The sequence below is a fragment of the Odontesthes bonariensis genome, chromosome 7 (genome assembly GCF_027942865.1).
Source record: "Odontesthes bonariensis isolate fOdoBon6 chromosome 7, fOdoBon6.hap1, whole genome shotgun sequence".
Lineage (NCBI taxonomy): Eukaryota > Metazoa > Chordata > Actinopteri > Atheriniformes > Atherinopsidae > Odontesthes > Odontesthes bonariensis.
This window is the reverse complement of record NC_134512.1, coordinates 27,960,240-27,984,860: the sequence shown is the minus strand read 5'-3', so window position 1 is coordinate 27,984,860 and position 24,621 is coordinate 27,960,240. Positions and strand designations below refer to the sequence as shown.

At 41.3% G+C, this 24,621-nt stretch overlaps 1 protein-coding gene across 8 annotated transcripts in view; it reads right to left on the bottom strand.

The window, feature by feature from the left end:
• LOC142384281 (unconventional myosin-IXAa-like) overlaps positions 1-24,621 on the bottom strand; it is a 128,075-nt gene that overhangs the window by 50,941 nt on the left and 52,513 nt on the right. For 6 of the 8 annotated variants that reach the window (XM_075470401.1, XM_075470404.1, XM_075470403.1 and 3 more), the window contains exons 3-6: positions 12,986-13,080; positions 11,811-11,873; positions 7,203-7,302; positions 4,387-4,440 (exon numbers count right to left, since the gene is read on the bottom strand). In XM_075470401.1, the coding sequence (XP_075326516.1) occupies positions 4,387-4,440; positions 7,203-7,302; positions 11,811-11,873; positions 12,986-13,080 (312 nt within the window). The remainder of the gene's footprint in view (positions 1-4,386; positions 4,441-7,202; positions 7,303-11,810; positions 11,874-12,985; positions 13,081-24,621) is intronic. The other 2 variants (XM_075470405.1, XM_075470406.1) reach the window with 1 other exon arrangement.

Here is a 24,621-nt window from a genome sequence, read left to right as displayed (position 1 = left end):
CTTAACAGCAAACAGCTGAACCAGCGTGTCATAATGTCAAGAAAACATATCATTTCCAGAGTTTATTTCAGCCGCGGAGAAGCAAAGCCACCGCTGGGGGAGACCCTGCTAAGTGAACACCAGCACATTCCTGCGTAATCACGAGACACTGATATCATACAGTGTTTGTTACCACGTTTTGAGATGAATAAGCGCTGCCATGGTTGAATGAATGAGCGCAATGTTGAGTAAAGGAGTGTGTGGAAGTGTACTTATGCAGTTATCATCCGTCTCCTCGGGCCGTCCGGTCAGTCAGCATGTCTCTGCTCCAGCAGCGAGCCTCTCTCAGGCTGTAATTAGCACATACCACAGCGACCGGCCAGCGAGAGAACACGGGAACCTATAATCCACACTCCGAAACTGCCTTTTCTACACTTCACCCTTCCACACTCCTCTGCCTCTCCATTGTTTTCCTTTGGCTTATAAATTGTCGGGGACTGCAGAGCCAACAATCAGTGTTCTCTAGTGAGCTTCTCCTCTTCCAACAAAGGGGTTTTGAGGCTTCTTGAGCCACGGAGAGACCCGGAAAGGTAAGTTTTCAAATTGCCGGGTATGTTCCAACTCGGTGCCAAACAGCACAATGTGATGCATTGAAGGAAGTTGAGAAAATAAAGATCAATTTTGACAGTTGCAGGGGGAACGCTTTGGTTGAAAACTAAAACCTTGGCTATTGACGCTTTAAGAAGACAGAAAAGTACAAGAGATGCCCAAGTGAAGTCAGGAGATGATTGAGAAACAGCTTGTTCTTATTACTTATTTTAAACAAAGAGGCTTTTTTTCTCACTCCAGAGCCTACAATTGAAATTTCATGCCAGTTGCAACACTTCTGGTGCAAATTGGCAGTGAATAACCTCAAGGCGAGAGCCCTGTTGACTGTGCACATGGAGCTTTGGAACAGACCCTCTGAGGAGTCTGTTAATATTGCAGCTATGCGCTTCTAGTTTACACTTAGCCGTTACTTACCATGACTTGGTCATGATTTATGGCTTCAAGTCTCCTGCTCGTTTTGGTGCCAAATACAGCATGCCACTCCATCACTAGACATTCCACACAACCAGAAACTGTAGACACCCAAACAAGCATAAAACACAAACACAAACCACCGAAGCCCAGTCCCAAACACCCAACGGCACTCATCAGAAAACAGACAACCAGAAAATGTTTGGTCTTTGGGATCTTTAGGCAATACCCACGTTTCCTTATTCACATTTGTTTGTTTTCTATTTTTAGCTCCAGACGCTGCATCTGGAGTTCGTGTACTCTTGTCACTGTTCAAAGCTCTCCGTGTCTCTATTTACTGCAGCGCAAACTGACCAGTGGCAGAGGTCAGAGGTTAAATAGGCCCAGATGCTCAGACAGCTGTCAAAGGCTGCCAAACTTTCTGTGTGTGTGTGTGAAGACGGTGACATCATCTCCTTGGATGATGGGGGGAGGGGGGGGGGGGGGGGGGGGGGGGGGTCAGTGACCTTAGAGGGAGACGCTGTGTCAGCACAAAGCGAGATGGGACGGTTGCGTAAGGCCAGAATATGTATGGAAGAGGAAGAAGGTGGTGTGGGAAGGAGCACAGGAAGAGACACAGGAGTAGTCTGACAAGGTGAGGAGGAGAATGTTATTTTGCATCCTGGAAAATAAGATGCGAATATTACTAACATGTCCTTTGTTTAGAAAGATTAAACTTGTTTGTTGCATTACTTTTCAAAGCCATTTAGTATTTAAAAAGACTTCTAAACAAGGATAAAGTGAGCTCTAAGGTATTTTACATCAGGACATAAAAAGGATCTTCAGATCTTAGAATTAGGTAAGTGCAACCTTAAGGACCCTGAGAAGATTGGTACTTGTCGTGAAGGTTTAACACGTGTGAAAAATCTTTCTCACTGTAGAGTGGTGGACACCAAATAGTTTGGAAACAGATTTATAACCCTTTCCAGACTGATGGGCAGCAACAAATGCTCCACTGAGATAAACGCTGATCTCTTTCCTCATTGGCATTGTGTCAACACATGGCTGAACTAGGTGGGCTTTTACAGAGCTGCTCCCACCTACTCATGATCAGTTGGAAGCAGTAAAGGTGTTTGAAAACACACTGCTTCTGCATTTCTGCTTAGTTTTTGTGAAAGAAATGATGTCACGTGTTAATAATGTTTATCAGAGGTTGTATTTGCCTCATTCGAAGACCTGGTGAGGACCAGCCGATCCTTCTTTATTATGTCCTGATTGCAGCAGTCCTGAAGTTTAAATATAAAAAAAAGAACAGCCTCAAATTTGAAGGATGAAAAGGCGGGTCAAGCAGCTTCAATGAGTCTTATTTAGTTCTCCAGAACTCATTTAGTTACTAAATTGATCTGGTTTTGCTTAATCAAAACATAACAAGATAAGTGTAGATAAGTTTGAATTTGAGTTGGAGTACAGTTAATGCTATAAAGCTGTGCCAGAAAAACAGCTTGCCGTTTCAGCAGGCCAACCATGTCCTCTGTTAAACTTCTATGCTAGGAAAAGTACATTGATGTCGTCTTATTTTAAGCATGTTCATCAAAACGTTTCCCTTTCAGAAATTAGGACAAAAGGCCCCATCTGCACAGTAAACTTACTGTGCGCTGCATCGGGTCAGAACAGTTTAAAACGGTCTTTAAGGGACAGAAACAGGTCAATCCATCTATTGACACTCAGAGATTCCCTCTTTGCACAGCGTGTGAAGGGTTTGCAGCTTCACAGCAGCTGTAGTCATCGTGGGTTAACAAAAGTTACATTTACTTCTAAATGTATCCCAGAGTCAAAGCAGAAAAAGAAAAAGAAAAATCAAAGTCTTTCGAAGCGGTCTGGATTTGTGCCGCACAGCTCTCATTGAGATAACGCGATGCTGTGCTTGCTCCTTCCAGTGTTGCTGTGAGTGTGTTGTGTGAGCGATTTGAGAAAATAGAAATGTAAACAGATACTTCAAAACTTTCATGTCACATCTGTAACTAGTTGGAATTTAAGAAGACAATAGCTTTTTAGAGCCCACTTTAAGGGTAACACGAGCCCATTTTGATTATTTTGAGTTGTGGATAGCATGCTAAAACCCTTTGTTGGATAAAAGAGCTAAAAGAAGAAGTGAGTGTGAAGACGAAGCCAACGTCGAGAACGATATACGGTAAGACTACGAGTTATTTATACGAACCGATTCTCATGTCTCGAGTGTTTGCTCACCAGCAAAGTCAGAGTAACAGAATCTACTATACGGACATGCTGAATCCCTTAAACACACACAACAAATCCCACCGACCAAACATTATGTACACTTGAGGTGGAGGCTTGCAAGACAGCGGCAGGCTCATGGACCAGCTCCTCAGCAGACACACACAACTAATGGACTACACACCTTGTGGGGAAGTTTCAGGATGTGAGGAGTACTGATCGCTTTGAAAATCATCTCTTTGAACAAGAGAGAAACGTTTTAGCATGTAAGTTGTTTTAGCTGTCGTCTACTGTATCATAAATGTTACTGCATATTATGAAAGTTATGGCTTCTGTGGTTGTGGTTTTTTAGACCCTTACCAAAATATCCTGCAACAACTGGTGGCTTTAAGCTGGCGGAATCTTATCAAAAGTGCCGCTACTATAATGTGAAATCTCTCAGTTCAAGTGTTTCATGTGTTTGAGCACATGGGGCTCCTCTCTATGCTCATGTTCTCCATCTGTCTCCTGCTGTAGAGCATCAATATCATTGATGTTATTCCTTAAAAGTGAAGAAATCATGTTAAAGCAGCTCAGAACTATTACATTTTTTTTTTAACTGTATTACTGAAGTCCCTCAGTAAGCAGCGATAAAGTTGAGTACTAAATGCCATATAATGTAATTAATGGACTGAGATCCCGAACCTTCCCTTTAAAGATGGCAGTTTCCATTTCCCAGCAGCAAATCATCCAGAAGCTTTGTTTGAAGGGATTCCTTATCGTCTGAAATGTATTTGGTTAATCGACACATAACCATTTGTTTTATCTGTAAAAACAAACAAACCCCCCTCAGAGAGAATTACATTATACTTCGATTAGGAGGGAAAATTCAAGTTTAAGTTCTAGTTCAAGATTCAGGTTCAGATTTCTACAATTCACCTTGTGGGATGAAGGAATGAATGAAATAGAATGATTACTAAAGTATCCCTTCAAACGTTTTTTTTTTTTTTTTTAGGCATTTCATCACAAAGCTCGGTGCTGATCGCCTCCGTCTTTGGTCCAGTTTGCTGAAAGCAGGCGGATGCGGACAGCCAAGAGACAACAAGACCAGGACTGGCACCCAAAACCTGGCGTAGCACAACACACCCTGAACACAGATGTACACAGACAACTCGTCATCCACGCGATACTGACCGGCTCACTTTCATAGTAATTGTCCCAGTGGAGTTTGTGCGATTTCTTTGTCATCTGGAAGCAAGGCAGAGCGGGTTAAGAAAGCTTGAATTACACACATATCTTTTTTTTTCTTCTTCTTCTTTTTTTTTTGAATAAGAAAAGAAAAAAATATAGTGGGGGCAAAAAAAAAATTCTGGCATGCTGTTAAATAATCTAAACCTCACACACAAACACACACACGTCCTGTAACACACTGTAGTATTTCAATCAGTAACCAGAGAGAGTATAAAAATTCCCTGCACTGCTTATACTGAAGCGGTGGAAACAATTGCAATTACAAATCTACTTTAGCATAAGTGACAGTACCTAAGTTTGAAGAGTGAAAGAATTCTGCATTTCATTATCTGCTACAACGTCCGTAAAAAGAATCCTTGTGTATAAAATCATTATTAGGCAATTTATCAATTCCTAAAACTGTAAACTAACTGTAGCAGGTTTAATAATTAAAAGGGGCGAGCTAAATGTTGATTCATCCCTATGAACACTTCTGATGCCACCCAGCACGGTTAAAACGCGATCATGTGACAGATGGTAAAATACGTATGTTGATAGATACACAGCAATGTCACAATAAAGGCTAAATTTTATGCTTCCGCTGTTCTCTACTGCGATACAGGCTCCTGCCACGCCCCTGACGACGTTGCCACATGTTGACAACTACGGCAGAACGATAGCAATAGATCCCGCTCTTGAGTTGGGAAAAAGATGCTTTATCAGCGAGAAGGTTCCCAACCTTCAAGCGAAATATCGATGGTTCAAATTCCTTCCATCAAAACTTTTACCCCAGTCCTTTCACTTTTCTGCTTCTGCAATGACCTGCTGTTTTACTTCTCTCCCACCTGCTAATGGTTACAGTTAGAAAAACATACATTGTCACAAACTACGTTTTATAGTCAATAGATTTATTCTATTTTATGTGGCACGGGTTGGTGGCCATTTGACATGATACATAACGGTCCCGAGGCTGCGCACACTGGTTAGACATCTTGTCCGACTTTGATGTCACCGGAGAGTCACCTTGTAAAATAAGGTAAAACAGATAAACAAATATCTGTGTGAGCCTCGCACATGTACAGCCATATACATAAATATCAAAAGCCCACAAATATGTAAAGCGACCACAGAGCAAAACGGTGTGATGAAGGACTGGAAACAGCGGTATCTCGAGCGGCCTGACTGAAACGGTCTTACACACCACCGCTTATGTCTACAACAGTTCTTTTCGGCAAATGGGCAGCCGAGGGCATCCAAAAGCACCTACCGGTTGCGGTTTCCATCGCGTCACATGACACTAGCCTGCATAAAACAACTGCTTTAAAAAAACGATTGCCTAAAATAAATCTCACATCTGTTTAGGCCTGGATTGCGAAACTACTAGCTTATGTATTGGACATGTGGACAAAGATTCATGTTACAAGATCTAGCGAGACTCGCCTGAATTCAATTTCTTTTCAAATTTTGAAGTTTTTTTTTTTTGTTTGTTTTTTTTTTAAAAAAAGGTGAGATTTATCAAAAAGAAGTGTTTGCAAAAAAATTAAAAAAAATAATAATAAATAAATAAATCAGACGTATGCCATTTTTGAGTTGTTTTAGATGGCGAAAAAGTCACCCTGTCAGTGACCTCAGTAGAAGCAGCTTTTAGCTTCAGCTCATTCATCAAGAAACCATCTGTCCAGAGTTTGTAGTACTTGTATATCAGCGACCCACCTGCAGTAGAAAGTGACAACAAAGAACCCCACTTCAAAGTTCCCAAAATATCCATTTAAATCATGCTGCAGCTGGCACAGCTGGAGCTTTTCTGCTGGATTTCTGACGAGGGAAAGATTCATCTAAAAAACATCCCCTCCTTCCCTTATTCACTGTTCCCAATTGAGCATGAAAGAGACACTTAATTAGTGAATAGTAGTGAAATAAAATCTTACGACAGCTCTTGAATCACTTATCTGCTACTTTGGCATATGTACAATGTTGCACAGTGCATTGTGGAATTGGAACAGTCACTGAACGACGTGAACACCACATTTCTCTTTAAATTTCATAGTGGATGGTCTTTAAATTTACAAGTCTTGAGGGTTAATACTTGATTAACTGTACTCAGTTCAATCTATCACCAAGGGAGATACACACACACACACACACAAATAGACACAGACATCTATCTCTGAGAGGAGAAAAAGCTAAATATAATACAAAGCTTGCCCCCTTTGTGGAAACATTGGTGCAAGGACTGAGTGTGAGGCGTGCACAAACACACGACTTCTGGCGCTCACTACACATAACCAAATCAGCGCCAGACTGACTCCAGAGTTTTGCAGTTTCCATGGAAACAGAGCTGCATGGTAGCAGGCAACGAGAGGGGGGTTGTTGACGATGTTGTTGTTGTGGTGGTGGGGATTAAAGGAAAATTGGATAAGAAAAAAAAAACGTTACTTTTTAAGGAAAGGAGAGGGAGACGGAACAAAGAAGATGGGTTTTCTTTTCGTCTTCTTTTTGTTGGCTCCCCACTGTGCGGCTGCACTGTAAAAGGAGGGAATATGAATCTTCACGCATCAGCTGCCAGCACAAACAGATGTACTGCACAAGATGCACACACACACGCACAGATGCCCAATTCTGGGCTGATGCAATCAACACTTCTGAGCATTTAAAAGTGCTCCAGTTACGAAAATTAATAAACAGAAGCCAACACAGGCAGACCTTCACTTCATTTGACAAAAAATGATCCATTTTTTGTGATTCAAGTTAGTGTCTTTGTGTGTGTTTTCTGTGCCGACCTGGTTGAGGTAGTGGTATTCCTCGGGTCTGAGCAGGTGGAAAGCCGTCCTCTCCTCTTCGCTGGACCCAGCCAACAGGTAGTAAAACACATGGTAGTTCCTGCAGACACACAAACATTTAGAAGGTAAGATTCTACAAACCCAAACACCGCTCTTGTATCGATTTCTTGAATAGTCTTAAATTCCCTCAAAGGTGAACTGAGAGCAGCAGTGTTTCCATCTGCTTAAATAAAACTTAATTAAAACAGCATCTGAGAAGGAGACCGCACTCCACAATTCAGAGCGGTGAAGAACATTCAACATGATGGCATCTTCTCTAAAAACAAGCCCACAACGTGTTACGAATGAGTCACACCGTTGACTCACATGTCAACGTAATGAGCTCTGATTAGCCACGACAAAGGCTGGTGTTTCAGCCAGTAGGCTGAGATGTAACCCTATTACAGCTGGAAGTTAGCTTTTCTTCTCTGCAGAAGGACACTTAATGCTTGACGGAAGGGTGGAAAGTTCTAAAACCCAGGAAAGAGATCAAAGAACCCCCATCTTAATTGACGGAACAAGGATTGCCATTAGCTTAAATTTAGGGTGGTGACGCTAAAAGCTGCCTCATTGCATTACCACTACTAATAATACTTTAGTTTTTGACTATCAAAACAATCTGACACAGCTGTGGGTTGGTGTGTGACACAGACGGACTGAAAATACACTGTTACTGAACAATTAATGAGGTAACCAAATCAGTGTAGATCAGGTCGCTCGATTAATACAGTTGTTCTAGAAAAGGACCTTTGATTAGTTCTTTGAGCAGTTACCTCAAAGAACTAATCAGAGCAGAATCATGCAGTGCAGAAACTAAAGCGCTAGACACAACAAGCTGAGCCATGAGGCTCACCTACAGCGATGTTTCACAACATCAGTTCCAAAAGTAAGGTAAGTAAAATGTAAATCAAAAACAGAATGCAATGATTTGCATATCTCATAAACCAATATATTAACATTCTAAACTAAACACAGACAATGAATCAGATGTTGAAAATGCAACATTCTACTATTCTGTGGATAATATTAAGCTTATACTGAATATGATGGCAGCAACACATCTAATCTCTATAATGAAGACGTGGCCATGTTTTCCCACCGTGTAGCATCCCCAACAGTCAGGAATGTTGTCCCGTTCTTGTTTTATATGGGATTCTAGCTGCTCAACAGTCTGCTGGGTCTTTTTGGCATATTTTGCATTTCACAGTGCACCAAATGTTTTCAGTTGGTCAAAGGTCTGGACAGCTGGCGGGCCAGTCCAGCACCTGCACTCTTCTGCTATGAACCAATGTTGTTGTGCAACTTGCAATTTCTATGGGTACTAATGCACCCCCATATCATCAGATAAGCTGGATGTCTGTGTTCAAACAATGATTTCTGGAGGTGTTCTTGAGCACATGCAGGGTTTTCCATGACAGAACTATGCCCGTTTAATGCAGTGACAAAGGAGGGCCTAAAGATCACAAGCATTTCTCCAGTTTCAAGGAATCGTGTAATGGTGTTATGTACAATAGATGGTGGAATAGTTAGTCTTTGCAATTTTACACTGAGGAACATTGAACTGACATTGAATTAAATTGTAGATGCAGTTCTTTGCAGATTGCTGAACCACGGCCCATCCGAGAGACTTCGCCTCTTTAAGGTGCTGTTTCTATACCCAGTCGTGTTACCAATATATTGCCACTTAACCTTATTAGTTTAAATATTTTCATCCAGCTGTTCCTGTGTAGAACTGCTCCTTTAACAGTCTTTTGTTGCCCACTATTTTGAGATATGTTGTTGCCATTAAATTCCAGATGAGCGTATGAATAATCTAACTTTGATGTGTTCTTATTATAATGAATTACTGGCAGATAAGAAAGATAGAGTACAATGCTTTTCAAGTGCACATATTCACTGCGTAAACCAAGAGAACTTTTTAAGCTTGCATGTAAAACACACAATATTTTTTTATTAGTTTGTTACATTTTGAAATAATACCATAATTTTTCTCTGCCTTCCACAGGCTTGAGCATTTGTTTCTTTAAAACAGTAACGTCAGTGTCATCTAGCTTTCTCTATTGATTTCCATCATGTGTCAGTGCCAATACTTAATTTCAAAGTATTTATCAGCTGATAGTGACCACGTGCTGACATCATTAAGCATCTTCAGTTTATAAAAAAGAAAAAAAAGAAATGAAAATTCATGAAAAAAACATCTTTAGAAGAAAGCTCAACAGGGCACCTTTAAGCATTAAAGGGTTATTCCATAATAGTCTTTTTTTCTTCAAGTGTGGTTGTGTGAGGTATTTATGAGTAGTCAGTGTCTTCCATGAAGTTGACTGCCGCCAGAGTGCTCTCAATTTGAAGAATCAGGAAGGACACAGATGCTAACAAGCAGCTCGTTAAACTAGCTTAACTTTGAACACCAAACTTTCTGATAGCTTACTCAGAACAGCTACTCAAAACGGGGACAGGAGATACATACACAACTGAAAACTTGTGAATTTAAAGTGGTTTGACTGAATGCTATTTTGTGAGTTTTTAGTTAACTCTATGATGTTTATTTTCTGAGGGACGCCATCTTCTCGCTCCATTGTGCAGGCAGCGCGCAGCCGCCGGTCAGTGATTGTACTGGGCAAAGTGAAGCTCTGAGAAAATCCTTTAAACACCGTTCACTCAAACTACCATAAATTCACGAGGTTTGAATTGTTTTAAATTAAGTAAATTTGTTCTTCACCTGTCCTGTCCCCATTTTGAGCACCTGCCCGCTTGGCTCCCTCATCAGAATTCCTGCTCCAAGAATTCCTATTTTTCCAACCTGATAACGCTCTCTCTAGCGTTCTCACTACTCACTACTTATAAGTTCCTCACACAACCCCACTCAGGAAAAACTAGAACATGCCTTCAAGGACAAATAGTTAGTGAAACAGCTAACAAAAAGTTTAAATACAGTAACTTTTAACAAGTTTACACAGTAACCACACTAATAATTACAAATGGAATAATGGTCTATGAACACTGCAATGAACTTTTACTCCATTTTCTGACTTTATGCTCAGCAGCATCCCTGAAAGCTCAGATAATTCCCTCCTTAGTGTTGTGTTTTGTTTTTTTTTTCTTCCCTAAATTGGGGTCGTGCAGAGGCAACATGTCCCAGATTTAAGATTTAAGATGGTTTGCAGTTTATCATCAGCAGACCTCCGACTTCATCTTCATGCTTCTGGTCAGAGCAGTCTGGGAGGTCCTGTCTTTAGTTTCTACCCCATCAATATGGCCACCAGGCCCTGTCATCAGGGTGAAATTGAAACCTCAGGCCATTCAGGGTTACAGAGATTAAATGACCAGTGGTGACTTTTCACATCTTTTTTTACTCTCGTGAAAGCCATCGTGCCAGGAAGATCAGTTACTTCATTGTTTTTCTAATACATTTATTTTACTGTAATCTGAGCGATATGATAAAAAGGAGGATGTGCCTGTGCTAAGAAGAAGAAATATTTTTGGGTTAAGCGTGGAGATGAACGCTTTGCACATGCTCACAGCCTGTTAGGTAAGTGATATGACGCAGGTGAGTTTACAGATGAGTGTGGCTACACTTTTGTGTAAAAAGGGATAAAAATAAATAAATAATCTGTGTTTGAGTTACACTAAAGAAGAAATCATAAAGGAAAGTTTTTTAAAAATCTGTATATTTTCTCATCCTCCAGTAAGGGGCTAAGTATTGACATACATTTGTCTCAAACAACACTTCCTGTAATTCCCCCTCTGTCTTTAGAAAGAGGAAAGGCCAAACTGAGAACAGATATTTAAGAAAATGACAAAGGCCTTGTTTGGATGGACACCTCATATATCTGAGTTTGCAGAGGAAATGGAGACTACTTCATTATTGGGTTTATTTGACAGAAAACATGCGAGTACAAAAACATGGATTTAATATCTTATCTCTTCAAGACATGAGACTATGGCTATGGGTGCTTCAGATCTCTTTTTTTATTCTTATTTTATTTTTTTATTCATGGCTGCATCACTTCCCTTTGGGCTATTCCAGGTTCACTGTTTTAATCTTTCTGAGCTTTTTACAGGGGAAGAAAATTAAATTAATTGTCTCACTTCCCATCTCATCTACACACACACAAACACACAGCAAAAAGTTGCTTTGGTTTTAAATATTTAACAGTAACACCCTCGGTTGTAAATGTGTCAGAATCCATTAACTCCAGGACAATGACCTGACAACATCGTGGTTGGTGAGCCAACTCTGTAAGAGTTGTTTTCTTACCTAACGTGTTACCTTTTTCTTCTATCTGGCAGCGCTTTACAATGAGCTGCATGGCCTCGGTCACCTGTCTCCCTTTTTGTTTTTTATGTTGTCTGTCTGGATGGGTGTACTGGAACTGCTTGTAATTTCCCCCTCGGGGATTAATAAAGTATTTTGAATTGAATTGAATTGAATTGAATAACAGGTGTACCAATGATCGACTGATCAGTACCCAGTCAAATGTAGTCAAAGAGCTTTAATCCAGCAACTCATCCCACAGCCTGATTTAAAAAAAAAAACAGAACAACAGAATCAGTTTTGTCTTCACTTACCTCTCATTGTGCTCCTGGTACACCAGACGGGATTTCTCCAGCAGATACTTCTCTACATACGCTCTGGAAATAAAAGAAAAAAGAAAGAAAGAAAGAAAGGTTAAAAGATCCTGAGGACTAAGCCGCAGAGGCTCTGACTAAAACTCAACTGATACTAAAGGGGCCGTCCACACCGGGAATGATTACTCTAATTAAATCGATAACGGTGTAAGCACCGGCACTGCGCTCTACACGCTCCAAAATGGATTTTGTTGACCTGCCGCTGCTGTACATCGCACAGAGAAAGGAAGAGAAAAGTGTTCATGTTCATGTAGGAATTCACAAATTCCTACATGAACGAGAGGAGCTGGGGGGGGGATCTACCACTCTGTTACTGGGAAGTAATTTCACTCTTTGATGATGTCATGGCTCCTGTCATAATCTAACAAGCGTGTGCCGCAGGTAATTGGATGTTGAATTTGGTAATTATCTTTTATTTGTATTTTTTTGGGGCCAAATATCACGGTGATAGTACATTTAATAAGTGTAGCTTTGGAGACGCGATCCGAGTCTATTTTGATTCCCTCTCATCTTTTTTCTGCTTCTCCAACCGATCCAAATATCAATCCCAATGATATTGATTACCACCATCGTCGTTATAGTTGTGACTTGAACTCCTCCATCCACCTGGATTGGAACAATCTTTACAAGCATCTTGTGTATCGCCGTCTTTGTTATAGTTATCGCTGCGGACGCCCCTTAAAGGTTAAGTTGACAACAAGCAGAAGAGAATGTTGGGAGGCAGAAGTATCCGATTTTTTGCAGTTCTGATTACTGAATTGCTTCGTTTCAAGATTTTAAAAATGTACGCTACAGTTCAATACATAATTCATTGCAGTTTACAATATTTAAACACACCATTTGAATTATGCAAACAGTGAGAAAAGGTTTAATCCAAACAGTTTTTATATCCATTTTTCACTGATTTACACCCTTTATGTGGAGAATAACACAGGATTTAGTCATTATCAATTCATTTCTAGCTCTTTTTTTTCTTCCTTAGATGGGATTGTGTTATTTGGGACTGTGTCAGTTTATATACAAGTTTTTTTTGCGCACGTGTGTGTGTGTGTGTGTGTGTGTGTGTGTGTGTGTGTGTGTGTGTGTGTGTGTGTGTGTGTGTGTGTGTGTCTCACCCCCTGACAGTGCCACTCTCCTGATAGTTGACCTGGATGAACTTGCCAAAGCGGCTGGAGTTGTTGTTGTGCGCCGTCTTGGCGTTCCCAAAGGCCTGAGGAGAGAAAGTACAGCAGTTCATACGAGACAGGTGGTGATTCCAAAGTATGAATGAGTGTTCCTTCATTCACCACACTGATAAAGAAAAGCAGAAAAGTTCTTTATAATTGACCAGCAAATGATACTACTAAGCTCCCTTTTCAGCAGCAGGTTTTAATTTCAGATAAACGTGTCAGTCTGCAGCGTCTGGATATCTCTTTGCAAGCTTTTTAAAAAAAAAATTTTTTATGGGAATTGGAATGGGGGAAAAAAATGTGTTAGGAGTAGACGGAAAGGCTACCAATCACAGCACAGTAACAGAGGTCAGGAGGCGCAGCAAGGGGCCCGCAACAGACACGCACACACAAATACACAAACTCACAGTTAAACTCACACTCAGACACGTCAACCATGAACTAAACTGCCAAATTCCTGCGAAGGCAAACAGTCCGGAGCTGAAAACAGACACAGTCATTACTTGTGGGAGTCTGTGGGCATTTTCTGCCAGCACACACGCACAAACACATACACACAGAGGGAGCCCATCGTTAGAGGCCCCTGAAGGACTCATTCAGGTTCTCATTAGGAGTCTGATGAGCCCTGCTGGGGTGGGTTAGTGAGGTAGAGGGAGAGGAGAAGTAAGACGAAAGATGACAAGGATAAGGGCAGCAGCGAGGAGAGAAAACCCAGCATGGAGAGGAGATACAGAGGTGGAGAGACAACAGAGGAGAGGAAATGAGGACTGAACAGAAGATCAAAAGCAAAGAGGATTAAGATAAAAAAAAAGACAAATGGAAAGTATAAAGAGAAGAAGCTGCAGAAAGAAAGCAGCAAAGATGGAAATTGGGCTGGATACCCAGAGGTGAGAACAACTTAAAAAGAAAAAAAGAAAAGGAAAAGATGTGCCTGGTAAGAGACTGTCAAGTGTTACAGTTCAGAGCAGCAGTGGTGAAATTTCAAGCAGATACAATCAGTATTATGTAGCTGAGATAAATGACTACATAAGAAGCAGCAGAAAAGCAGCAGAGGGGACAGAAAGGGAGAAGCTCAGGGAGAGGTGGGCGTCACATAATTGATTGTGGCTGCTGGGTGAATACTACGGCTCTGGAATAACACGGTTAATAAAAGTACAATCCTGCTTCTGAATCAGGCTTTGATCTCTGCAATGATTCATTCAGAAACACCCCCACCACACACACACACACACACACGGCCAGTTTGACACACATTCACAAAGGCAGTAAAGACAAAACAGCCAGAAGGAGAAACAAGAGTTGAGGTCGATGATTCTCTCCTCTTTTCGAAGTCTTTCACTATCTTTCAAACAGTTGCTTGAATCCCCTGCGCAGTCACCCCTTCATTCCTCTTTCACAAAATATATCCATTTTATCCCTCCATCACAGCCCTATTAGGACATAATATGTGTCCATCTCTCCGGGGTCGAGACATAGAGACAGAGAGATTGGGCGGCCAGTGAGCTCTCCTCCAATATCCCGAATCCAAAATGTAAATCGAAACTGCAATTCGCATGATAATGACATAGCTTTCAACCTCCGTAATTTTGGGATATAAGAGCCGTTCTGTGGCAAAATATTTCCAGTTTGGAGTTTTAGGGGGAAAATCCACTTCCTGAAATGATTGAACTGGGCAAACCGATGGTGGAGGAAAACACAGCACGTAGAAACAGGGAGGACTCTCTTTGCTAGGTTTGTGTGTTAGCGCATGCAAGAAGATGGATGCTAAAGATGTCTACATTTCTGTACGCATGTGTGCCATGTGAGCATGCATGCGGCATACCGCGTGGAGCTCGTCTGCGTGTGTCTGAAACAGATTAATGAGGTGGGCGGCAGTGTCTGGATGATTTAATGGTGAACTCTGCTTCATGGTCAACGCCTGCTGTGACCACAGCACAGGAAAACACACACATTGCGAATGCGTGTGCATGAGTGTGCATAGACCGGGGGAGAGAGTATCGAGTTTGGTTGGCTTTTACGTGTAAAAAAACAGATGCGTGCGTGTGATACGAGGGCTCAGAACAGTATCTGAAAGTGGAAAAGCCTTAAGGCAGCTTTCCTCCTCCGTGCTTTTGAGACTTTAGAGGCAGGGGCTGACAGCTCCTCTTCCTTGATTTGTCAAGTGTTTGACGAGTTGATCTTAAGGATCATTAAAAACCTCATAAGTCAACAAAAAAAAGATGTTTCAATCAAGCTGTATTTTTTGTTTAATGATTGTGATGGGTAAAAGTAAAATGAGCAATACTACAAAAACAAAAGCTTGTCTCTTTCTTTTAAGCGTGCAGGTTTTAGGACCAATTCAATTTTATATGATAGAAAAAAAGAGAAAAGAGTGCACGGGGGACAGAAAGTCAATCAAACAAGGGGAACTTAATTTCATCTGGCCTGTTTCATTGCTATTAATGTTCATGATAAACAAATTATACACACAATTTGCAGCATATCAAGCTCCTCGCTCTTTATAACCACAAACCTGGAGGACACAAAGCAACACTCATTCTTACAACTCAGGGAATGAGACCCTACAGTAGTTGTATTAGCTATGATGCGAGATGAAGCGGCAGTTTTGGAATAACAAAGCTTGGTCAGGCATTGTAACAACAGAGACTCCAGTTCATTTCCCATCAGTTTCTTCAGTCGATGTTGTTTTTGCTTGCTCCCCGACCACATGCTTACTACTGCAACTGCGGAGACAATGATGCATGTGCCGTCACACAGTGGTCATTTGCAAGCCACAGCACAATGTTTCCCTAATCCAAGCTACAACATATGCTACTATTAGCCTAAGTCTGACCACACTTTAGCCATGTGGCTGTCGCATTAGAGGATGGATTAACTGTACAAAATAAATTTGAGACGGTTTTGGCAGGCAACAAATCAGAAAACACTTCTGTGGGTCAAAGATATTTTGGTCTTACTTTGGTGGACTTGTCAACAAAGACGACAAGTGAACCTATGTTGCCCCTAGACCAATGAAAAAAAAAAGCCAAATGAAAGCCAAAGAGTCAAATGATTTATCAGAGAAAGATTAACTGAAAGAGGATACTGGAGTGTTGAGATGATGGACTGGTTGACCTGTATAAAAATCATGTGGTTAAAATTCATTTTTTGTTGCTGGGCACGTGACAAAGACCGAGGAGTAAGGTGATACAATTAATTTTGGGAAAATTACAGTGAAAAATCAGTTTAATAAACTCTTTTGGAAGAGAAAGTATTGGATTTATTTGACATGCAACAGCCCAGAACATGCATACTGCATGGAGAAAATCATGGCAATGAAATGAATGGCAGATATTATATATATTGAAAATAATAGACAACTGATTTCAGGTTGTTCTGTCTTGACGAAGCAGGCAAGAATACGGAATACCCGATACAGTCACTTTCACCATACAGGACTAAGACTTAAAAGATCAACTCACTGTAAAATGTCATTTCATTGAACATAAACTGAATAAATCAAAGTCTTCATTCCATAGCTTGTGGTGCCATACAGAATCCAAAAATTAGCATTTTAAGTATGTTAAAAACAGCTCATCACAGTTTCCACTTACACAAATAAAAGGATACACTGCTTTGCAGGTCAGTTAAGATTTTATATTAAAGCAGAACTGCTGACCCAAAGGTTTAATAATACGGTGACAATGTGCACGTGTCTCTATATTTAAGTCCAAACTTCAAACTAACAATATGCTAATTTATGCTTATGCAATGTGATGGCCCAGAGGGCTCTTCCACGCTGTCGCATTACGTTTGCTAGTTATTTCCTCCACATCTGGGGAAAAACCCCGGGGTCCACATTCTCAGAAGAGACAAGCAGCGGTGCAGGATTGTTGGGGGTAGAGGGACAAGATGGGTACAAGACTGTTCATTTGCATGTCCAGACCTTCCTTAAAACCGTGGCTAAAATTAGCTCAAATATTAATGTTCATCACCTGCCGCATTCTCCTACTATTTCACCTTCCTTCTTGGTCTTATTCACTACACATCTGCAGTGCCTCCCCATTAGCTGACCTATATCATGAACTATAGATGGAGATGTGCCAAAACCACAGCTGGGCTAGCTGTCCATTAGCTTGCTGTCCAAGTTTCAGGAACCACAGAGCAGATATTGTACAAGATTATAAAGGATATTACTTAACATTTGTACATTATTTGATTTTATATGATTTACTTTCTAGACTTAAAGTCATTATTGAAGTGCAAATGACAGTTCCTCAACATATTGCAGATACAGATCATGTTGCTTCTTTTCTTTAGCTAGCTGTAATGCTAACACGAGCAAACCAAAGATCGAAACTTAAATTCAGCCTTTGGGGCATCCAGGCAGCCTTTCACAGCAGTTCAACTACACCCTCTATGCAGTGTGTCAGAAAGGCTCCACACACACACACATCAACAGGCACACACAGTAAGTGCCATCATTTGCATGCACAAATGCCCTCAATTCAAGATCACAATCTTGGATGGTGACATGAAATCCATTTTCTGCGTCATTTAACAGGTGTAACGTAGACTGGAGTTGACTGTAAAGTTCCTCTGCTGACACACACAAGCTACGCACACTAAACTGCACACAACTGACAGATTAATCACGGCATTAACTGAGAAAAAGGATTGAAACAATTCCCTGAGGAGAACTTCCCCTTGAATCATCTGTCATTTAATGAGAACAAAGTACCAACACTGTGAGGGCTTTTCAATCACAGCAAATAAGACCGAGAGGAAATATTTTCCCTCTCTCAATTTTAGGAGTAAACTACAATAATAATGTAATACTGTTAGAAACGACATTTGATCTATAACAGCCCTGCAGTCTAATAAAGGAATCTCCTTTTAAAGATGTGTTGGGCTGCTTCGTTGCAGTCTACTTCACAGTAGCCCAATTTATTCCACTGTAGCTCTATTGGTACCCACTTCTTAGAGTTTGTCTGCCCTACAGGCACAGCTCAGTGGTATAAAAATAGAGAGACACAATCACAGACGGTTCTGGAGGGTAATAAATTACTGCTTAATTTCAGTTCCTTTGCTGTCATGATCTGCTAGTATACATAAGACTTATTGTTTTCCCAAGATAAATCTGGGACATTATGATTAACAAGGTGGTGAAAGAACTTTTAGAACATTTTTGCTAAAAAAAACAAACAATAATATTAACTTGTTCAGGTTTTCTTTTTAAATCGTTCCCATATTTAGTCCTTCTTTGCTCTAAGGCTGGCAAGTATAATATTTTCAAGCCTTTCAAGAAGAAGAGAAAAAAAAGACTATTTTTTTTAATCATTTTATAGCACTTTGGCGCAGTTCTGTAGGCTGTTTCATACTGCACATCTTTCTCATGAAAGCCCTGCTATTACAGGGTGTTTTCTGTCCAATATCCAACGCGGTTTTTAATCTGATCGGATGCGAGAAGTGTGTAGTCACAGTTTGTGAAGCTAATTCTTCATTAGCCTGTTCCCCACTTGGTTCGTTCAACATTTTCCGGCACACAGTGCGGTATCTCTGCATAATCCACCGCAAAAGTTCAACTTTTTCAACTTGCTCGAGGGAAATACTGAGGGGGGAAAAAAACAACAGTAGGGCTTCGCACTCTTGTCTTAATTAATGGCTTTGTGGCCGACTAGCATATCAATGCACAGGTATGAGGAAACAAGGTATTGTGTTTATGTGCAACGTTCCAGACACTGAAATATAGGCTTACCTTTAATAGAGGCCTGATACCATAAGCTGTTGAAGTAAATTAAACCATCAGCCTTTATTTGAGGAAACACGTTAATCCCTGGGATAACAAAAAGCTCACAGATAAACAGATGTCAGTGCCATTCACTCCATAAATTTGGACTCATCCTATCAACTCAATTCTTTTAAAATCCATTTTCCATGTTTCCTGCTGTTGAGCAGCATCTGGAGCAGCTGAAATGCCTAAATAACCCTCTTTGGTTGGTTTCACGAGGTTTGGATTCTTTTTTTTTTTTTACTTTTAAACTTTACTACAGTCATGATGGCACGCACCAAGATGACATCACACTTGCATTCCTTTGCTAGCAGGTGCAGCTCAACCACAGCGAAGGCTGGGAAAAAACTGCGAGCACGTGCGGTCGGGGTTCGCCTCGAGCTGGCTCTCACGCTGGGTGAGCAGTCAGGCTTGGAAACACAGAGGAAAGCAGGTGATGGTGAAGAGCTCTGCCCTTTACAGCAGTGAGCTGGAACATTCGTAGAATGTGACAAATGGCAGCATTGCACGAGTGTGCGTTGACTTAGGTCAAGTGCTGTCCCTACATGTCCAACACTAACTTTGACAGCTGCTACCACGTGGAACTGGGCGTTCACAATCCCTGAACTGACTGGTATTTGTCATAAGCAGCCAGAGTCAGAGTAGTCAGAGTAGTGCAGGAACCGACGTGGCGACCAGTGGATTTAGTACTCAGGTGGGGGAAAAAAAAGTAAAAAGGTAATGCATCCTTAATACCTCGTTTGGGGCTTATTGCTGAACATTTAAAGCTTGGAGAGTGATAACAGATGGATGCGCCTACAATAAAATGACTGTCATCCACAGTTGTTTCCCTCACGTTGTACTTTATTAGGATACATTTGCAGGGCTGCTAAGCCTGGGTAATCTGTGTATATAATGAAGTTACTCGAGACCACTGCCTGTATTTTGACACGCCGTTTTAAACGTAACTGTGACTTGTAATCCAATCTATCTATGTCAACCCGCCACTAAGCAGGTGACATCACTGGTAAAGTTAGATGGCAGCTGTTTACTCGAATAGTAATCCTTACATGTGAATAATGAACAGTCATTAATGGAGTAACAGGAGTACTTTTGTTATGCTTTTTTTTTTTTTAAATAAATGAAAAACAAAGTATTCAAAGTTTCTGACCTACACCTTCAGACAAAATATAGATGTAGGTTACAGTTTAGGGCTTAGTAGGCGTACATCTAAAACAAGAGCTCCTAATATTGGGGACAAAGCTAATAAAGTTGTCTCAGTTTTACAGATTTCCCTTTTGTCTACATCTCATCTTTATTAAACACTTTCATCTTTCTGTTCTCTGCATGCAACACTCCGTGTTTCCGCACCCTTCCTCCACTTCTTCCAGTGTTTTATACATTTCAGCTCTTTTTCTATCCTTTGCTTCAGACACATGGGATGAGTCCTCCTTTCTGAGAAAAAAGGATGCAAGGGAGGGAAAAGGAAGTAAGACGGAGAAATGGGAGTACAGTTACATAATCCTGACAGATCACGCAGAGAAGGAGGGGCTTCTTTGTAACAGCCAGCTTTTGTAGAAAAGAAATTTAACTACTTTGGGTGACGGAAAAACAAATAGATGTAAATATTATTTGGACACAGCTTTAAAGTACGCACATAGTCATGCTATTTCAACCCTAAGACCCAGCTCTGACCCTGAAACAACCATTTAAACTTGTGGGGATCCAGCATTCTGATTCCCACAAATATGTCTGACCCCACAGGTATAGTGGCACCCAGTTTTAGACCCCATGTAGTAAAAATAGCTCACACACACACACACAATGAGACTGGCTTTCGAGCACTTCCTCAAGCCCTCCAGACTTTTATTAAAAACCATTAGCTTATTTCCTGTTTGACAGTTAACTCGCTGTTTATCTCATGTCCTGACAGAACAGTCAACAAAGTCACTGGAAACAACACGGCCCCAAAACGCCTTCTATTGAATTATTACCGCTTCCTTTTCTCTATTTATCAAATACATCTACAGAATTGAATCAGAGATTTAGCTGCCTTCCTACATCAGAAATGATATCATGACTCTCCAGTCAGGGTACCGGCTGGGAGGCTACGCGTCAGCTAAATGCCACCACCGTGTTCACCAGCCAAGTTTGTCATTATTTCTGCAACTATTTGGCCATAAACTAAGGCATTAGACTAATGCTTACATATCGTTGTGTCAAATTAAGTGTTGGACAAATTCATGCTGCCAACGTCAGCAGCAGAGAATAAAAATGAGTTTAAGCCACAGCCAGAAAAGCATCGTACATAAGATACACGGTATCTTATACCTGTACAGGATTTCACAACAAGCCAATAAATATAGCGTTCCATCAAACATCTGTTTGTGCTGCTGTTCTAAAGCCACTTTCTATTGATCCAACTGTGCATTTGGTTGCCTTTCCCTGTGTAACATCCTGTGCTTTTAAATTACACATCTCTTCCTCAGCCCATCTGCTACTTGATATCCAGTTCATTGACAGTTAACGCATCCAAAAATAAAGCATGAATCTTCAGGATATTGCAAGACAAATGTGTTGTCACTCACATTCATTATATCATCCTCATCACCTTCGGCATCTACTCGCCTTTGGCGTAAGCTTTCTGCAGATCTGACCTCATGGCTCTCCATCTGTGTGTACCTATCGGTCAAAAACGCTCTCCTATTAGGTGGTGCACTGAAAACAGAGGTGTGCTTCATGTGGCGAGTGTGAGCGGTTAATGTCACAGCCTAATGGCTGGTGATGCCCATAAAATTCTTGCACAGTGAGTTTACTATCATCCAACTGAGATATGCATGGTATTTATTGCCCAATTTAACCATAAGTAGCTCTAAAACTGGCTGATATTGACTCATGGATCCACCAAAGCATATAACAGATTCTCATTTAAACTACAAAAGGCTCATTCTAAATAGATATGCAGTCACACTCGAGTGGGTTCCACTAAAACAAAACGTTCACAGTGGAATGAAATGCAGCTCTGAAGAAGGGCTGCATACGTGATCACTGAAGTAACAAACCGTCCGCATATATAAAAACAGTGGAGAAGAATGTATGTACAACAGCTTTCAATAACAGGAGTCCAGAGAGAGGATGCACTGGGCTTGTTCGAGCCAGAAGAACTGCATGCAAGTACAAATCAGAATGTGCCAGTATGAAGGTATAGTATTACTGTCTGTTGTGCCTGCATCAAGGTCATCTTTCCAAAAGGGGCCCATTAATCCAGTCACACACCAATACACACACAAAGACAAACGCACAGGACACAGCCCTGCCATGCATTTTTTTTTTTTATTTACTAAAGAAAAGAAAAGAAATCACACGTGTACAGCCCAAACAAAAAGAGCTGGTGAGCTTTTACTGTAATTTGACTGGTTCAGTCAGCTGGTGCCCAGTCTGTGGCTACAACACCATGCGTACCCCTCAGTAACTTCTGTACATGACGGTATGTTGGGGTGACACAACAGTGTTAAGGTTCCAGGACCAAATGTGGCTGGGAATTTTGCCCGTCTGGTCCGCTGCCGTCACCGCAGCTCGGTCCACAGAAGAGACGCGGCTAATGCCAGCAAGGTCAACACTGCAGCACACATACAGCGCTGTGCTCGGCGTGAGCTGTCAGTGACTCTGCAGGGGCTAAAAGAAAAGGAATGAAAAGCAGCATCCGATGGGAATCAGCCAATGTGTTAATATGGGCCCGTATTAGTTATCAAGTTGACAGTCTCATATCAACACCGTCTCTCAAAGGTCAGTCAACTGCTGCCATGGAAACGCCCGCTCCAAGGCCATTTCCTTAGAATCTTCCAAGTGAGTTCTTGAGAAATGGAAAACGATGCATTTAAGCAGCATTGTCATGGTTTATAATAGCTTACATTAAAAAAAAAAGAGAGTGAAATTTGCATTTCGATGGTTTAGATGCTTATTTTGGTTTATTTTACAGTAAACGGCAGACAGACAATGGAGAGAGTTAAAGTGATGACCTGCATCATCGCTCTGTAAATGCGTTTGTGGTTATGTGGTATGATTCTCTCACCACAGGCGATTAGGATGCCCAGTTGAATCACATGCACTAAACAGCGTTACCTAGAAAGCCTTGCGCTGAATGGACGGTTCACTTCCTCGGGGAGAAGTGGCCACTTCTAATCACAAGCTTATGACCTTTTGGTGAGTTCCCTACTGGGTTCACGTGTGCACGTGTTAAAAAGAGCCCACTGACATCTGACACTGAAAACTCACATCTTTTTCGCACAGTCTTTCTCTCACACACACACACACACACACACACACACACACACACACACACATTCCTCGTTTTTCCATAAATGGCTACTGTCACTGCTGTGCCGGGCCACATCTGGATCCCATTGGCCTCAGGAAGGGCTGAACACAGAGGCCCAATAAAAGCCTCCGTCCAATGCACAGGACTGTCAACAGGCCCTCCACCACTGTCAGCAAGGAGGTGGGGAGGACCAAGGGGTGAAAGAGAGAGATTAAGAGAAAAGTAGTGCGGGAGGAGGTGGGGGACTGGCTCAAAGAAATGGAGAGAAACAAACGTAGTGGGAATGAGGTGAGAAGGGAAGGAAGAAGCAGAAGGAGACAATGGAGGAAATGTTCAGGGTGGAGAAGAGTCAAGTGAAATTATGCCCTAATAAACTGTAAATGGATTTCATTGGCATTGTCTTTTCTTCAAAAAGAAATAGTTTGTTTGTTTTCTTTCTTGGACGAAGTCAGAAGGGAATATTGTCTTACAGAGACAGGTGGAAACAATCAGTCATTCAGCCTTCTATTCTTTCATTTTTTGGCCTTCTGGTAGAGTGCTGGCTTGCAAAAAGCCTAATTTCTTTCCTTTTTTTCAAGTATTCTAGCATTTCTTCTGAGGTTTTTCTTGTTCACAAAATGCATAATAACTGTCGGCCGTAAAGCTGCAGAGATATATCGATGGATACAGGTCTGCATCTATTCCCCTTGTTGAAATGTTTATCGCTCCAGCTCTGAACAACTGGCTGTGGATCGCCGTTTGTGTGTATAAAACTACTTTCTACATTAGTCAAGCCAAGCCTCATTAAACCCTAAGCTTTATGTTCCCTCAAAATAAAAAAAAGGAGCTATATACACCCTTCTGCAAACAGTAAGACGCCTCACTGAGCCCGTTTCGCTTCCATTCAGTGCCCTTACACACCACAGCTTCTCCGTGTTGGGCAAATCCTGACTGTATCTGGGATGTGTTTGGAGCTGGCGGTGAGCCTCCAACGCAGCGCTGTGTGACTGACAGTAAGTGTAACTCAGCCTGCGAGGTGCTGTGGGAAAATCCCACGACTGAGTGTGCTGAAGTGTTAATCCCTCGAGAGCTGGACTTCTACATGCTGCTGTGTGGAAATGTGTGAGTGTGCAGCAGTGGGATGATTAATTTTCATGTGTGTAGTAGAGCTGGGCGGTTTACCGATTTCCTAATCTATCCCGATATTTTTTATTTTATTATTTTTAAACTAGTGAAATCTGATGATGGCGTTTATACTGATATAATCTAATACTGTCTATGTTCCCTATGAAGCTGCCTGTGTGCATTTCTCCTGCTGGCACCACCCCACCCCCACCTTTCCCTCTGTGTTTGTCAGCAACATGCTGAGCGACAGTTGCAATTCAAAGTAGTTGACTCCCAAATATACTTGGTAAACGACTCATATATTCAGATTTTTTTTTTTTTTTTTTCCTACAAGCAGATATAGTATTACACACACACACACCAGATCAAAATACAATCACGGGAGCAATGCCCGCTGGGTCACACTGTAAT